Genomic DNA, 18,157 nt, shown 5'->3' on the forward strand with positions numbered 1-18,157 from the left:
ACACACACACATACATATATATATATATATATATATATATATATCCATAAACACAGCACAAGCATCAGATTTTTGAAGAAAGGTTAGAAGAATAAAAGAACACGTTTGGTTTCTAAATTGTTGTTATTCTCCAGCCATTTCATTTCATAAGATTACAGCACAGGACTGAAGAGTTAAACAACATCAAAAGCTAACACTTTTCACTGAGTATCGTTGATTTGTTCATTTGTGTTTCTTCCCGTATGAGTCACTATGTAACATGACCTCTATTACGAGCCTAATAGAACTTGATATGATGATGAGTGCTGTTCTACTGAAGTAAACCCCTGGCTGATCTCCACTGCAGCTCCACCGCCCACAACTCTCTCTCTCTCTCTCTCTCTCTCTCTCTCACACACACACACACACACACACACACACACACTCCCCCTCTCCCTCTCTCTGTGTGTATGTGTGTGTCGGTAACCGGTAGAGCTCGTTGGCTGGTTTCAGTCTCGTGCAGAGCCGCTGTGATCTCCAGCTCGCGCTGCCGTTCCGTATCCGCACCTCTATCTTCATGGGCAGGGTGTGGAGGCACATGTACCCCCAGTACTCCTATTACTACCCCCCATACCTGCAATCCAAGGTATAGTAGAATACGCGCTCTGACTGTCTTCTGCTAAGCATGTCTGCCTCTGAAGCTGTTCTAGCCCGTTTTAGAGACGCTTCTAACGCTGTAGGCTACTAACCATGTTAACTTTGTCAAGTTTGTGCTTGGGAGTGGGCGTTAAGGGTGGGTTTTGAGAGCTTTCAAAATTGCCTCCTTACAGAACCGTGGCGTTAGCCTGCTATCGAAAATTGTCTTTTTCCTGTATTTGTTTCGCGTTTTCCCCTTTTTATCCTCCAGTCTGTGTGTCTGTGGTGTTGTGATGAGGTCTGCTCAGTCCTGGGCTTTGTCCTGCTCCTGGCTGTGGCTCTGAATTCCAATGCTATTACACAGCCTCTCTGCCAGCTGGCGAGCTGAAAGATTACACATTTCTCCACTATGAAAGCTTGTTAGAATGAGCAGTGTGTTGAAAACCCATGCAGGATGGCGTGTAGCCTGTATCCACAGCGCTTCAAGAGTATCCCTTTCTTCTGGAATGGATTACTGTTGTTGGTGCTCACTGTGAAGAAGCAGGCAGCAGATTAGACCAGAGATGATTCTGCCTCATTCCTAATGTAGTTCAGAATGCTGTGGTAAAGGTCATTCATGAATGAGGGAACATCTGGTCACAAAGCAGATGTGCTGTATCACATCCTCCTATCACTGGAACAAACTGGTTTCAAAACTTTTATACATGATGATGCCCCAGGGGATTCATGCTTATGTAGATGAAATTAAGCCAGGCACAAACTGTGGAAGGTTCTTCTAGAGGGAAGGACCATAGTGTGGTCCACAGCAGATGCCACAGCCCAGATCAATACTGAGGCATTTCTTGGGTGGAGCTGATCCATTATGCTGTCTGTGGAAAAGATACCTATTTTAGCATCAGTTTCATCTGGTCTGATGTCATCAGAGCTTTTCAGCATTCCTCCAACTGCTCTTGAACAATGTAGCAAACATTTAGGAGAATTCTAAAGATCCAAATTCATACCTCCAAAAGAAAGGAATACTAATGCTGCTAATCATTAGCAACTTCTTACAGTGCGCTCACATGTCTCATCGCTCACATGGCCCATCATTCACTTTTAATTATTAATTGAGCCAAAGAGTGGCCATTACCCTGTTATTTACTTCATCTAGCTTTGATACATTATGCTTTAATAAACCATAAATGCATGATTAAGCTTGTGGCAGAACATTGTTGACCATAAATAGCAAACTCAGTGGTTTCCTCTAACATGAAGGAGATCAGAAGCATTTTACTGGACATACAGGGCCTCTTGTAGCTCAATATGTGACAGAGCATGCTGGACTGCAGTTAGAAGTGTATAAGAGAGTGTTGAGGCAGAAGCAGGCAGGCGTGCTGAGCTTTGTTTTACAGCATGTTGACTTTACGTGCAGCAAGCCATATACAAAAGGAGCATTTAACTCTAAACAGTGGCTTGCTCAGGACTGTAGAAAGAGGACCCAGTCCATAAACTGTTACACTGCAATAGAGTGAAGGGAATTAATGATGCCAATTTTAGTGCAATCTCTGCCATCACACCATGTGACTGTCCCTTATATCTGAGAAAAGAAGTGGTTGCCTTTCATAATTAGACTTTTCTGCTTTTTAGCCTGCTCCGGAGCCTCTTTAGTTCAGTTGCTATTTTTACATGCTATTCTGGGTGCGGGCCCTCATAAATGACTGTTATGGGACATGTTCCGATGCTTTTGTGAGATAAGGGCAGACGGGGAGGCGAGGAATGAATAGCAGAATTTTTTTTTTGCAGTCAGATCTCTTTCAAGACTGTGACAAAGAGCTTTGATTTTGATCTGAACGTCTGTGAGACAGAACATATTGACAGGACATGGGAGCAGGGGAGGAGCAGGACTGTTAGAAGTGTTCACAAATGCTTACTGAGACATGGCACTGGCAGCTCTTTACTGTACATCAGTATCCAAATATAGGAATAACCAAATATAGAACTGTGCATGTTAAAAATCTGCTTCAGGTAAAAAAATGTCTTTTTGCTGTTCTGGAAGTGTGGTCAGAGAAGACTGTCTGTTTTCATGGATAAATATCATGATATAATATACGCATCACAAAGACTGTACACTTCAAAATACCCAGTGCTGGATTAAAGTTTACAGTATTCATTTGTGTCTAGCTGGGCCCATAAGTGTTAATTCAACTGCATGTGTAGGTGTTAATTCATTGGGGATTTTGCTCTGTATGTGCAACATAAGAATATAATACAATGGCCTATTGATTTGTTGCACAGCCCTAATAACTACAGTAAGAAAACTCCAGGCTCCAGGTGAAAAGACACCCAGATGTTTTCTAATGGAAATTAATGTGTAGATCCATTCTGCTTATAAAATGAAGTATACAACAAGTATAACAACAGCTTTGCTTCATACAAACATGAAAATGAGTGATAACACAAGTATTTGTTCTCAAATTCTTAAGAACTGAAACTTGTCACAGAGTTTGAATCTTGTTGGCCTTGGACAGCCATGTTACTGCTGTGTTGAAGCTGAAACATTGCCATCCCGATTAACTCTGTCCAAATGCCCAGCAGTGGAGCAGGAAAACCAGCAAACCTCCTGCATTTCGTTTATGGTTACGAGCCATCTCGTGTTATCCAAGAAAAATATCTAGTTCGTTGGTGGGCTGGCTATGTCAGCACAGGCCTTTGAGGAGCAGGGCTTGAGCACATTAGCTGCCATTGGATGTTACACGCCAAGCGCACTAACAAAGGCATTAGGCTGAGCCTGAAAAAGGCCTATACAATGTTTACAATAAAGTTTGAAGAGTTGCCTGGCAGCAGAATGTACACAATTAAAGCACGGCGTGGTCGCGCTCATTATCTGTGCTGCGGGCTGAAAGAGCGCCCATTGTGTTCATATGATTCTCATTCTGGGAACTTTTTTTGACAAGAGTGAAACGAGGGTCCTGTGCTCAATGGTGCCCGTAGCACTGCTGCACTACTCTGCCAAGAGCCTCTTTCACCAGCGCGGGGAAACACTCCAGCAGCCTATCAGTGCAGTGACACTGTCAATGAGACCAACACAGGCGGGTCAGCCTGTAATAGCCCTGCCTTTGTTGATCTGTGTAAACATGTCATTAAATTAATACGTGATGAAATAAAGGGGAATTGTGTAAGTGCTGAATTGCTTGTGCCCAGTGGCCAGTATTCAATTGCAAAAGGGATTGCATTGCAAATGCTAAATGTGGCCTAGATTTTTCGAGGGTTTATTGATTTATTGCTCTTTGTGTGAGATGAATATTTTATTCATGCGCCAACGAAGAGTGATAAGCTCTCAAACAGAAATGGAGCCACTGACGGAATGGCCAGAGCAGGGAACGCAGAAAATAATGGAACTGACATGTCAGTGTCATTTGCTTTGCCTCAGGCAATATACAGGTTCATTTTTATTTAATAATCGCAGCATGCCTGCGTTATTAATGCATTGATTTTCAGGTTTAATACTGTGAAATTGGACTTTTCCAGCTCACATTTTAATCCTTTGACGTCCATATATTAAATTTAAAATTGTAAACAGGCCTACCCAAATATATTGAAATATTACGCACATTACGTGTGTGTATGGATTGATTTTGTATCATAGACGCACATCTGAAACCTCTGTACTCTACATAATTATTCAGATATGCAGCCATTTTAACCTAAATATTACTAATACATAAAATACACAAAATAATTATAGTGTACAACAATAAATACTAAATACACACACACACACACACACAAGCTTATTGCTTTTGTAAGCTGATTAGAAATTAACTTTGTTCATATCATCCTTCTGTGTGGCTGTGTTTCTGTAGTGTAGACATGTATGTGTGTCTGGTCAGAGCCCTGGTGAAGAGGTGCTGCTCTGTTAAAGGGGTCATGTTCAGTGGTGTGTGTGTGTGTGTATATGGTGTGGGGGTTCACCAGGCTGTCTCCCCTCAGTGTAACAAGCTAAACTCAGCTCAGCTGCCTCTCTCATTAGCCCTCATCATGTGCCTGTCTGCTGTCTGGCCTTGGAGAACCAACAGTGAGGGAGAAAAATGATCATCTTCTTTATGCAGTGTAGTTCAGGGCAGAAATAAAAAAAAAAAACAAAGGTCTAGTTGTTGTGCATATCTTAAACTGATATTATTGCAATTCATATTTCAAGAGTGGTCAATTTCAATGTCATTTGATTTAGTTCATAATTTATACTATGACATAAGAAACATAGAAAAAACTGAGTTTAAAGCAATCCTTATAATAGTATGGTGTAGTAAGTAATCTTTACATAGGACAGTATGTGTCATTGTTGTAGTGTAGTATGTATATGCATATGTATGTGCCATCATTAAAGTAGCATATTATGTAAATATATGCATCATTTTTATAGTAGTATATCAAAGCTGTTGTTTTAAAACTATCAGTCATAATGCACTGGTGGATCATGAGGAACCTGCATCAGTTACTGTGTTTTTTTCCATGAGAGCAGAGCTAAGTGAAGCATGCTGTAGATCAGACGTGGAAACCGCTCTGCTTCTGTTCTGCTGCCACTCCCGAAGTACTCTGGTGTTCTCAAAGCATCCCTACACAAACCGCAGTTATTGAGGGTCGCTCAAAAGACAGTGTAAGGGAAGTGCAGTCAGGATACTCAGTTTCAAGTCTTCTTTGTGCTGCTTGCTAAGAGCTATATGCTACTAGAAACAAAATATTCTCATTTACCTCTTATTACTGATTACTTCCCCATAATGAACCAGCAATCATTTTACTTGCTGCCGTAATGACTCAGAACAAATTCAAATAACATATAATATCTGGAAGTATAATAAATAACAATAAGTAAATGTGTAAATGTGTTCTCACTGATGGTAAGAGCTAAATGGATTGCTTCTAAACACAGTATATGTGTTATTATTATATTCCACAACCATATTAAGTGTGTAATAGTGTAGACCTCTGCATATTTCTTTTGTTGTTGTTTCTGTTGTCATGCTATTGCACTTGTTGACTGAAAGAACAGTCCAAACATTCCTGCGACATGTCCTGACATGAAGTTTGGAAAGACTTGTACACTATGTACATATATCAATGATCTTTATAATAGCATATGATCTTATGTGTATATAGAGTGCTATGCTAAGTCTTAAGCAAATTGTTTCATTGTAACATTAGAATAAATACAAACAAACATGATTGCAGTAAATTACAGCAAACGGTAAACGGTGAAATCACAGTAAACTTGATTGTATTAAAGTAGCAAGAATTTCTTATTTTCAAAAAAGAAGTTAATATCTTTTGAGCTGGTTAAAAGAAGACGTTTTGTTTCAAATTTCTCCTTGACATCCCCAGGGAGCACATAGATTTGTAAAATTCCATCACCAGCATGTCTGATTTAATTTAATGAGGCACTGATTAGCCAAACCAGTTATTAGATGATAACTACAAGAGTTATAAGGAGGGGTGCCAATAACTTTCTCACAGTACTGTATGTGTCATCTTAATAATAGTGTGCATTTGAATATATTCATTGAACTAGTAAGTTAACAGAACAATAATATGTTTTACAATCTGTTAACATATTCTTTAAAGTTAAATAAACTCAAAATTTTACAGCGAACTTTTTTTTCATAGAATTTTTCAAATTCTATGTTATATGTGTGTATGCTCAATCTTTACAATAGTATGTAGTAAAATGAATTCATTTTGATCATGTATCTATATATATTTTTTAAATGATTTCTTTTAATAACAATATTAATAATAGTTCTCCAGTTATATAGTTTTAGTTATTCAGTAACTACTATACATTTTTCAGTACATACTACTGCAATAACAATGTAGTTATGGGAGTAAAGTGTTGGTTCAAATACAGGCACTTTCAGTTTAAGGGGTCAAAAGCATATCTGTACATCTTCTATTGTCTGTACTAATATTAAATGAATGATGTAATAGGCATTTCCCACATTTGCCGTTGTACTTCTAATTAGACTGAGCACTCGGACCCCTCCCCCAGCCCTGTCTCTTTCACTCTCTCACTCGCTCTCTGTGCTCTGTCTTCCTGTGTGGCAGTAGGACGTGCTCCCTCCCACACGTAAACACGCCGAGCTGTGTAGCTTGTGTGTGTGTGCATGTACCCACGGCGACACTCACTCTGTGCCGTGGCTGTTGCAGTTGACGATGAGCGCATGGCCGCCTCTGAAGAGTCCGGGCCCTCGGCTGCTGCCGAGCAACACACACAGGAAGGTAAACACATGCGTGGGGATTTTGAAAACATTCTCACTACTGACACAGAATGTACAGACAGTTTGTCTTATGACTGTCACGAAAAAAGAAGACGTGCATAATAATCAGAGGAAGCAGAGAGAGAGAGCAAGTGAGCGAGAGAGAGAGAGAGAGAGAGAGAGAGTGAGCGAGAGAGAGAGAGAGTGAGCGAGAGAGAGAGAGAGAGTGAGCGAGAGAGAGAGAGAGTGAGCGAGAGAGAGAGAGAGCCTTAGTAATAAAGATGTACTATTTTGTCATGGCAAAATAAATTGGATTGTATTTGTAATTGAATTGAGGTTGAGAGAGAGAGAGAGAGAGAGAGAGAGAGAGAAATGTGGTGTGAGAGGAAAAGGGCAGAACACAGTGCTCAAGCGGAGAGGGAAGAGAGAGAAGTGTGCCTGGGCTGGGCTCTCTTTAACTAATGTACTGAGTTCAAAAACCACTTCTGCTTTCATCCAGTGGACCTCAGCTCATTTTCACCTCGTTCCCTTGCGAGGCAGAGAGATAGAGCTTAGGAACTTAGGTGAGTGGGAGAGAGAGAAAGAGAGAGACAGTGAGAGAAAAAAGGGACAGAGAGAGAGAGAGAGAGAGAGAGAGAGAGTCTGTTTGTGCAGGCAAATGTGGATGTGTGTCAGAATGTGTGTGTCTGTGGGGCTTTTGGAAGATGCTTCCTTTACTGAAGTAGCAGTTAAGGACAAATAAACAGTGTTACTGTGTTGCAAAAGGTACCGGCATCTGAAAGCATTACATGTAAATCTGTTTATTTTTAAGCATGTATTTATATAGAAAATACTAGCAGTAGACTAAAGACTAAAATACAAATTAAGAATGCGTTGTGATTGCATGTGTGTCAGCGTGTAACCATTTCCAAATCTCACATCAGTGTAGCCCAGTATTTGCACTTACCATTCAGTACTTAGTGCAGCTAATCAGTCCTTCGTTAATTGAAATAAGATGTGCTGTGGATGGAATTTAAAGGGCCCATATGAAACTGAATTTACCTTCCTCTTTTGAATAAAAGAGTTTGTAATATGTAAAAATTCTAATGTTTCAAAATGTACCCTAGACAGCTCAGTTAATACAGTCCGTATATGGACATTAAGCTAAAAAAAAACAAAACAGGACAGCTGTTTCAATTATTCAGCCTGCAGCAGTTTAGCTCCCTTCACATATACCAGTCTTAAAGCTATCAGAACATAAAGAGAGGTTGGAAATGGTTATTTTGAAAAGGATTAATGAATGAATAAATAGTGTTTTTGGTACAGAAACCCAAAACAAATATCATAAGAGGACCTTAAAATAAAATGCAAGAAATAATTATATGAGCTCTTTAACCAATCAGTGTGATTGCAGGGGTAGGCATCAGGAATCAAACTTGTGTTATTCTAACTATATTTTTCCAACCATCATAATTTTTCATAAACACAGTATTATAGTATAAATGTTTATTTGTATTTATTCCAACATTATATAGCTTTTTGCCTGCAACTGAGATAAATAGCTTTAACTATTTCATGGCTGTCTAAGGCCCCATTCACACCTGACGTTGACATGTGTCTTGGGTGATCCGATCATAAGTGGACAGCGCTAAGTACGTGTGTGAATGGGGTCCAATGCATCTAGAAGACACACTGTGAAATGATCATGGGGTGGGCGACATGACAAAATGTATATCATCATGATACTTGAATCTGTTTTTATAATACACAATATGTATCACAGTATTACATTTTAAGGTTTGATAAGTTGGAGCAGGGAAAAAAAACAGAATCAGCTATGCCAGATTTAAAAATACTATGATGACCAGTGGTTTTTATTCAACATTTCACATACTCTGTTGCACTAAATACACCTAAATTGGACTAATTTATGCTCTTCTTGTGCTGAAACATGTAGTCATTTAGGGTTCTTGAATTACTGACTACATCCAGGATAAAGTCAGAAAAGTGTAATGTGCATAACGTATCACAGTAATGATAAAATATTGTCACATTGCCCACCCCTACCTGATGACTCACACCACCTTCAGAGGTGGTCAAGGATGTCAGGGAAGCAAGCTAACACATCCTCAAAAACAAAAAAGAACCACCTTAATCAATTGCGTCATCACAGCAGAACCCAAAGCATCTGCAATGATTCTTTTTCCGTGTCCTCTAGCAATTATTTCATCTAAGTGTTTATAACAGCCTGTACATATACATAAACAAGTACTCATGCGACAATTTTGTATAACATATGCAGAAAAAGATTCATGTAGTAAATGTGCAAGGTCCCCTTCATCCAGCCACATAATCTGATCACAAGTGGCCACTGGAGAGACATTTGAGATACATGAAAATGCCAGGTTTAAGCAGCTACACATCTCCCTGTCCACTTATGATCAGATCCTCTGAGACAGTATTTATGCTAATTCCTGGTATGATCAAGGCCTAAGGCTTTTGCACAGTACTGCATATTGCACACAATGCATGGACAGCTGCAGCACACCACAGCAGCCTGCTTCATTGCCGAGTTGCAGATAGTAAATTCTTTGACTGTGATGTCTTTGATTCTGCCGCACGCGTATACGTTGCAGAATGATCTCCTGCTAGACGTTCCTGGTGCTAGACAAAGTCGTGAACGTTCTGACAGCTTGGAAACAGAATGTATTTTTGGCGCTATGCAGATGGACCTACTGTTGTGCTGTCACTTCCGCAGTAGGTCTGTTGTGGCAATATTGGGGTGTTGTCATATTTGGAATACTCAAATTTTTTAACAGCATGTTGACATTTTATTTAAAATAACTGGCTTTAAATTTCACATTGGGCTCTCTCCCTCTCTCTCTCTCTCTCTCTCTCTCTCTCTCTCTCTCTCTCTCTCTCTCTCTCTCTCTCTCTCTCTCTCTCTGACCTCTGCTGATTTAGCATATTCCCTTTTTTCATCTGCTGATGACCTGCTAGCATCACATGCTCACACAGAACGATGCCACTAGGTCACTGACACAACCTTCTATTCTATATCTTTGAGTGTGTAGCGTTGCGTTATCCATAGATCAGACCATTCATTCACTCAGTGTAGTGTAGTAGTGCTATGCTCAGTAATAGCATAAGTACTGAAACAAATGTGTATGATGCATAACTCAGAACTTACGGTTAAGATGGTAAACCTCCAGCATTAAGCCCAAAACCCAAAAGTAACCTCAAATTTACACTTGCAGTTTTATTGTCTTGAACCTATACTAAGAGTATAAAATTGCAAGTGTGAATCGTCAAACCCATTACAGTCAAAGCATTCACTCATACTAGCTGTTGTAACTCAGCAGTGAAGCAGGCTGCCAATGCAGTGTGTGCAACATACAGTGTTGTGCAAAAGTCTTAGGCCCTCTTCACACTTTATCTGACAGATTACTGTGTGTGTCTGTGCTGTATTTTGCAGTGGGCATTTAGCTTGTCCAGCTCGTCATTTTAAATGCTCAGGGAAAAGACTCATATTCTGCTGTGTTAAATAAGAACTGAAATTAATGTACTATAGGTTTTTGTCTTTCAAATAAAGGAAAGCTACATTACGGTGTAATCCCTGACCTTATTTTTAGGGGATGATTCAACACTCCGTTTAGGTTCAGATTTAGATTCAGATTTTTTTACCTGCAGAAACTCACTTTGTATGTTTCATGGAACTGAACAATATTTTTTTCTTTTTATTAGCAAACGATTTAGCGCATTATCACAGTTCTGTTTGATCATTTTAGTGTGAATCTGAATTATTTTCAGAAATACATATAAACCCAGCTAAACAAGTACACTTACGTCCTCTGACATAGGTCGTTTAGCTGTCCCAAAATTTGATTACTGTTAGAGACAGATCTATTAGCATCATGGCTCTTTGTGATTGTCCTTCATTTTCCTCCTTCGAAGCTCAGATGAAAAACATACCTTCTACACACTGAAGGTTTTTATTCCTGCCTTTTAAAGTGATTAATGATAATAATAATAATAATAATAATAATAATAATAATAATAATAATAATAATACATTTTAATGCAAATTAATGGCATCGGAAACAGACCACTAGCCAAAGTACTACTTGTGATGATGCGTGACGCTTGAGTGGCTTTAGAGAATGGGTTTGCTACAAATGGATAGCATAAATTTTGTTTATTTTTCTGCATTTGTAACCCTACATATTTCTCTGTAAAGCTAATACAGGTAGATTTATTTCCATTTTATACATATACAAAAACAGTTTCAAAATGTAACAGCATTGGCAGATTTTTGCATGAAAGATATCCTATGTCTGTGCATGGCTGATACTCCTGAGCAACTTACAATTTGCATAGGTAGGAGAAGGTAGTGTTAGGAGTCTTGCCCAAGAACTCTTATTGGTATAGTGTAGGGTGCTTGAACTGCAGTCTACAGCAAAGAAGGCAGAGGTGTTACCCACTACACTATACCAACCACTGGTACAGTGGCGACTATAAACCACTGATTATAATCAATTATAATGTTTGTATATCATGAGACATATTTACAAACAATAAGCGGCTTTGAAAATGGATGGATGGATGGATGAATAACTTTTGTTTGATTTAAAGCCCTACAATGCTACTAAAATGTCATTCTATATGGCCATCTTCTAGTTAGAACTAGCTGTTCCTAGAAATGTCATTGCTAGAGCTACCTCTTTGCTGCGTTTTGTGTTTGTGGCTTTAGATGATTTCAGATCCCAATATATGAAGTTTTGCCAGAGCACAGAGAGCTCAGGTGTTTTCCTTGTAGTTACACTAACTAAAGTTTCTGATGTATCTGTGATTGATTTATTGTTTCTCAGCTGGTGTGGTTCTTGCCTGGTGTGTATTGCACTGTGTTTGCGGTGTCACAAGAAGCAGCTTGCGTAATGTTATTTCAAGTTTATCCAAAGCCCCTGACACAAACGGACGAGGAGGAGATTGCCTCTAAGGCTCAACGTTTTACTGTGAAGGGTTTTAAAGGAATAACAAATGTATACGTTATTGTCAAAGCTTACTGACAGGATGGAGCAGCAGCGTTTGAGATTATTCACACTGCAGTGTGCTCTTAAGGTTACATTAGAATTCAGAACGGCAGACTGAAAGTGCTGAGGTCGGGGGATATTTTAGTAGATAACAGGAAATGCCGGGTTTGAGGTTTGAGGACAAGCCATTAGAGTTTCAGTCAGAGAGAGAGAGAGAGAGAGAGAGGCGGGGGGGGTGGGGGGTAAACATATTCAAATATACTAGATATATGTATGAGACATTACAGATTCTTTGTAAACATTCTTAAATGCCATTGATGCCAGTAACGCCTCTTATGTTAAATGGGAAAAAGTGAGCAAGGGGAACTGATTTGGGTAGTGCTCTTTTATTTAATCTATAGAAAAATTGACCAGCAGATTAGAGTCTCCTTTGTAGGGAATAATATAGGCAGGCTAGTGATTCTGCTTTTTAGCTTCAGCATCACAATGGACTGCTACCAGCACACTGGAGCTCTTCTAAGGTCAGCTTAAGGTCTGATGGTCAGTACAATTGTCCATTTTTTCTTTCCTTCCTTTTCACCTGTTTCAGGAACAGTGATTAATGCTTAGGCTTCATGTTGTCTGTATGAAGAGGTCGGTATAGACCCTGTGATGTTGATTTGTTCTGGAATGCAAGTCGCTGTATGACTGCATGAAAGATTGCTTCAAGCAAGTGATTTAACTTGTGCAGCACTGTTTGTGGACTTCAAATCTATATCCACCTATTATCTGCGTTCCTGCTTTTTACCCAACTTTTATTTCTTTCCATATAATACCATCAGCAGCTTTTTTAAGTAGAGGTGGGAAATGTGGCAAATCTGTGATATGATGATACTTTGAGAAGTTATTACGATATATGATATGTCACTATATTTTGGTATATCTGGTAAGTTGGAACTGACAAAGTATTACCATGTTTAAAAACTGTTATCAAAGCGTGAGTCCAGTTGTTTGTATTTAACATTTCACACAGTGTGCTGCACTAAATCCAGTTAAACATTCAGCTAATCGTGCTAATAATATTGTCAGATTGCCCAGCTCTACTTGGTAGACAGGTATACATTTTATTCATATGAAACTGTGGGCTTAGATATTAGCCTACAGTCCATCTTTTCCTTGGATTTTTGTATTACCATCCATGTTTGCACATAGGCTAGACATCTTATTTGGTAAAATGTAATTTATTAATAACTAAACTGATGCCCAGCCAGGTGTTAAGAGGAATTATGGCATATTTTACAGTAGCTTAACCTGCTGTGTGTCTTGAATATTAAACATGTCATTACTCTCTACATATTCCATGTGATATTCAAAAGATCTGCTTTGGTATGGACCTACAATTCAAATGTGTCAGAACAGAAATAATAAAGCTTTTCCAGCAATGTCTCCTGAGAGAACGGAGCTCACAATGCAGACTACCTGCTTAGCTACAGTCGGTCTTAAAAAAGAAAAGAAAAAAACAGAAAACGGATTTCCCCAATCGATATATTAAGTTTAGTTACATTAGATTTCCTCACAGTGCACTAAACTTGAGTTAATTCATTCCTAAAAAACACACAACATACAGCGATTTCTAAACCACAGAGTAGTTGATGGCCGCGCAGAGGAATGTGAAATATGCACGCCTGTGGAAAGAATGGGGACTCAGAGGGAGACGTGGTGGAGCATTTTGTAGCGTATATGCAACAATGTCACTTACTTTAATACATTTGGCAAAAATAGTTATTGAAATAGAAATATTAGTTATGATGTTCAAAAATACATCCACACAAATCGTAATATTTTGTATTGAGATGTATGCTGCAGATCCAGTTCATCCCTATGGCAGAGAGCGCGATGGTTCGGTCCGTAGTGGGAGGGGCTGTTGTGTGAGGAACTCGATGCAGATCAATGAACGGCGCTAAACAAACGGGTTGGGCGGTACAGCCAAGTTGAGCTCGGCCGTAGGAGATCTGCTCACTGCACGCCAGCGCACAGCGCTTTTTCCCTGCGCTTCAGCGGAGTGAATAAGTGTAAAAGTGAGCTTCGGTAACAGCGTTGACAGGACTCTATGTTTTGTAAAATCAAATGTACAACTTTGCCAGCCCTTTATCTCTTGGACTCTAGCGCTTACAGCAAGCAAGCGACGGACAACAACTGACAGGGAATCAGCTTCACATCGGAAAAGTCGATACTTACAATTCGAGAATGATTTTTGCGAATTCTGGCAACCCGCTGAGAACTACGTATCGTAAACAGGTAAGCATACCTCATTTGCGTTGCCTTAGCTGTTGTGTGGGTTTGTATATAGATATAAACCTCATATTTAGTAAGTGGCTTCTGAAAAAAAAAACACCGACTCACCCGCGAGGTGAGTGTTATGAGGTTATGCTGTAAGAAATAACATGACCATAAGCATTAGCAGCGGCACCAGCAGCTGGGTCTGTGTGTTTGCACATATGCCACAGACAGACATCCCATTTGGTGAAGTGTCATGTATCCTAAGCCTGTACTTTCATTTAAGGTCCCAGACAGGCGTTAGTGGAATTATGGTTTGTTTTACAGTAGCTTAAACTATTGTGTGCCTTTCATATTGAAGACATTTCCTTTTGGTTGTGGAGAGTGTTGTGGCTCACTGGGAGTAGAGACATTTCCGCTTTATGGGTGATGTAAATACTGATTTCTTGTACAGTGTTTCATTCAGAAAATAATTTTTAATTAGATAGCTTCATTTTGCATTAGCCCTTTTTAAGTTTTTCTCTTCTCTAACTGATAACCCAACATCAAATTGTCACTTTTATTCGGTGTGATATGCAGAATATCTTTTTTTGCACTTGGTACCAAAAGTTTACGTTTTAAATGAGTTCGTAAAGCTTTCTCAGTAATATACCTTGTTTTAAGCACAAATCACAGATGTGAACTAGACACGTGCACCCTAGCCACAGTTCTTGTCCAGGTAAGGTTGAGGGCAGGTGAGCACTGGGAATGAATGACCTTGCCCCATCTTCAATTCTCATAGAATTAGATAGTATCACCTCTGAAGATACAACTGCTTTAGTTTGAATGATGATAAAATGTAGATGACATGCTTTCAGTGCCCTTCTCAATTATGAATTCTGATTTATCAGCACATCAGTAGATTAATTGGATGATAGAGAGAGAGACAGAGACTGAGAGAGACACTCAAGAGGATTATGCATATTCATGGGCAGGTTTAGCAGTGACAGAGTGTGTGAACGGAGCAGGGAGAGGTGAGGAGCTTTTAGGGCGAGGCCTGTTACTGCTAGGCCAGAGTATTTCCAGCACGGATATGACGAGCTATCTGAGTCTGGGGCAGGCCGATAAGAGTCTGGTCTCTCCCCTCCTTTCTCTCTCTCTCCCTCTCTCTCTCTCTCTCTGCCTCTCTCACTCACTGGCTCTTGGAGCTGAACGCACAGCAGAAAGGAACAAACAGGCTTTGAGATGGTCAGAAAAGGCAGGTCTGTCTTTCAGGCCATAAGACTGAAAGACGGAGGGCTGCATAAGTGGACAGAGGGAATGCTCACTCTCTCCTCAAAGATGCTCTTTGTCCTCATGTTGCCCCAACCAGTGGAACACTTCCTGGTATAGAGTCTGTCGTCCGGTGGAACGGTCAGATAATCAATTTTGTTTTTTAAGAGGTCTGCCCCAGAAGCAGTCTTAACAGATGCTAAATGAAAAATGAACTCGCTGTTCCTCTGTGAAAAGGGAGTTTTTGCAAAGGTTGAAATGTATCGTTTCATTCCAGTCTCGTGAGGATGTCATCCAGTCTTCTTGAACGGGTCTTACTGTCAGAACAGTACATCATTAAAAATGTTTACTGTCAGACATTGGAAAATGTGACAAGTGCATCTTCTTGGACTGCAGCATAGTGAGAAAAATATATGTTAATAGTTCACACTCTGCATGAGGATTTTAACTTTATGGAGGAATTCTACAGATTTTGTAATGGTTTGTGTATAATTAAAATATTAAGATGTAGACAGAGGCATTCAAAGTGGTTTGATGTGAAATGCAGCATTCTAAAAGAGCATTTACAGTGTTGGTGATAGGAACCAGACGTCTGAAGTGATGAATGTCTCTAAAAGCCAAATCACAGAACGTTTTTACATGAAATGGTTACTAATACGTTGCCTGATACCTGAGATTTTGTTTTATGATAGTTTGACATACCTTTTTTGACATAAGGTATTTAAATATAAGAAACTGACATAAGGGTTTTGTCTCATTCATTAGATCTGATTCATTCTTCTCTCTTGCTGTCTTAAGAAAGATATGGATGGAGTTAGGCCTCATTAGATAAAAGACTCAAAGAGTCTGACTGTTGAATTTGGAAGTCTTGCATTTGTGTTTTATCCCTTGTCAGACTCACTTGTGAGTCTGTCTTGTTTGCTGTGTCACAGCCTCATAGCCTCTGTTCAGCTGTTTTGAACTATATTATCAAGTACCATTGGGTTGCCAGACCATTTGAATGAGCTTGAGCCTGTCCCTGCCATAAATGACCCCTTTGTGTGGAGACCTTCAATGGAATGATATTTTGTTCAGCATTACTGGATTTCACTGAGTTGAGCCCTGTTTTTCAGCACCCTGCAATCTCAGCTTCATGCAGCAGGGCTTTGGCTTTGATGCAGCTATTAAGTGCATGCTTGATTGAAAATACAACTCACAGCTGGAGCATGATATTTTTAGAAATAATTCATTTTAAAATTTGTTATCTCATCATTTGTTCTGTTTCTTTATTTTTAATCTGTGAAAAACTTACAGAGCCTATATATTGAGCAAGCAATCAAAATTTGAGGAAGGAAGACACAATTAACCAGATTTGGACAACTGTCTTTGACTATCAGTGGAAAAGTCAAAGTCTCCAGTCACAGAACCAGTTAGAGAAGATTTAAATGCAAGTAATTTAATGAGGCACAGTGGCCATACTTGAGTCATGTCGTGTCCTCTAATGAGGCCTGTCTCAGCTCTCCTGCCTCTTTTAGACAGCCTTTGCAGAGAGAGGAAATGGTTGGATTCTGAAAGGAAATTCCTGTAGATTTTAGCTTCCAGCCAAAGATTTATGTCTGGCACCCAAACATTTGGGACAGAGGCACAAACAAGGCGTTCCTGAGTGGAGAACAAGTCTTATTATTATTACATTGTATGAGTTGAAATTTATGTATACATGAAGAAATAAGGTAGTAGTATGAAGTAGTGATTAATGCTGGGAGGTACTGAGAAAATGCTGTGTTTTTTTTCTTCGAATATACCATGTTTATTTGATGATATTTAAGTTTAAGTAAAACTAAACTCATGCTTCATGAGTGCTGGTACTCTGTGCTAAAAGTTTTTTTTATTTTTTATATTTGACAGTTCTGTTGACTACTTATTTACACGCATGTTCAACTCACAATCTGAAGCAAATGACATGTTGTGGTTAACTGTCAAGTCTTGGATGCATAAAGTGCATAGAATAGAATAAAAAAAAGACTTGGCTTCACAGATGCTGTTTTATATAATAGCATATTGTCATGAATGCAGTACTTGTTATAATTCACTCCTGCTAAAATTACATGCGCATTGTTGTCTGACAGCAATGTGATATACCTGTACAGATGATATATTGTGATATTAAAAATTGTGCTATCGAGTGTTCCAGGAAAGCCTTTTGAAGCATCAGTTCGGGGCCTGGTTTCCTTTATTAGACTTAAACTGGAGATGAAACAGAGACTAATAAGTATAGTCGACATATAAGTACAATTCGACACAGCCCAGCCCTTAAAGCTTAATTGGTAGGGTGGTTCTTGTTCACTACTATCACTGTGCGTTGTCATAGGGGAGTGTTTCTGATCAGTTCTAGTGTACTACCTATGACTAGTTTGGGCTGGGCTACTTCTTTAGACCTGTGTTATTGAACTTCCAATTCAGATTCATTTGAGATGATATTTCCTTTACCATTGTTTTTGCCCAGTTTTCCTCTCATTACTCCATATTAGGAATCTTTTGAGGCTTTTGTTTATCAGGCTGGAGTAGAGAGCAGGTGCTAGGGCACCCCCACGACACACACTTCTCACAAAGTAATTTTAAGGCTTCCTGTTCAGCTTTCGCTTCAGAAATACTTTCAAGATGAGCAGTAATAAGCAGGGAGACGACGTCGACTGTAGCTGATTTTCTCAGAAGCTGGTTTTGTGGGACGTAATAATTCCATCCAGTGAAAACAAGAGCTAGCTTTCCTGACCAGTCTGCCACAGGCCAGGTTTGAGTGAAAACAAGGTTAAATGCATGTAT

General features: G+C 39.4%; 1 protein-coding gene across 3 annotated transcripts in view; it reads left to right on the top strand.

The window, feature by feature from the left end:
- Nucleotides 1–474: 474 nt before the first annotated feature.
- Nucleotides 475–18,157, top strand: part of LOC108424323 (RNA-binding motif, single-stranded-interacting protein 1) — a 50,263-nt gene continuing 32,580 nt past the window's right edge. The window contains exon 1 of one of the 3 annotated variants that reach the window (XM_017692259.2): nt 475–625. In XM_017692259.2, coding sequence (XP_017547748.1) covers nt 557–625 — 69 coding nt within the window. In that variant the 5' untranslated portion in view covers nt 475–556. Of the gene's footprint in view, nt 626–6,751; nt 6,865–13,812; nt 14,129–18,157 lie in introns of those variants that run through there. The other 2 variants (XM_017692260.2, XM_017692261.2) reach the window with 2 other exon arrangements.

The sequence above is a fragment of the Pygocentrus nattereri genome, chromosome 6 (assembly GCF_015220715.1).
Source record: "Pygocentrus nattereri isolate fPygNat1 chromosome 6, fPygNat1.pri, whole genome shotgun sequence".
NCBI classification, from domain to species: domain Eukaryota; kingdom Metazoa; phylum Chordata; class Actinopteri; order Characiformes; family Serrasalmidae; genus Pygocentrus; species Pygocentrus nattereri.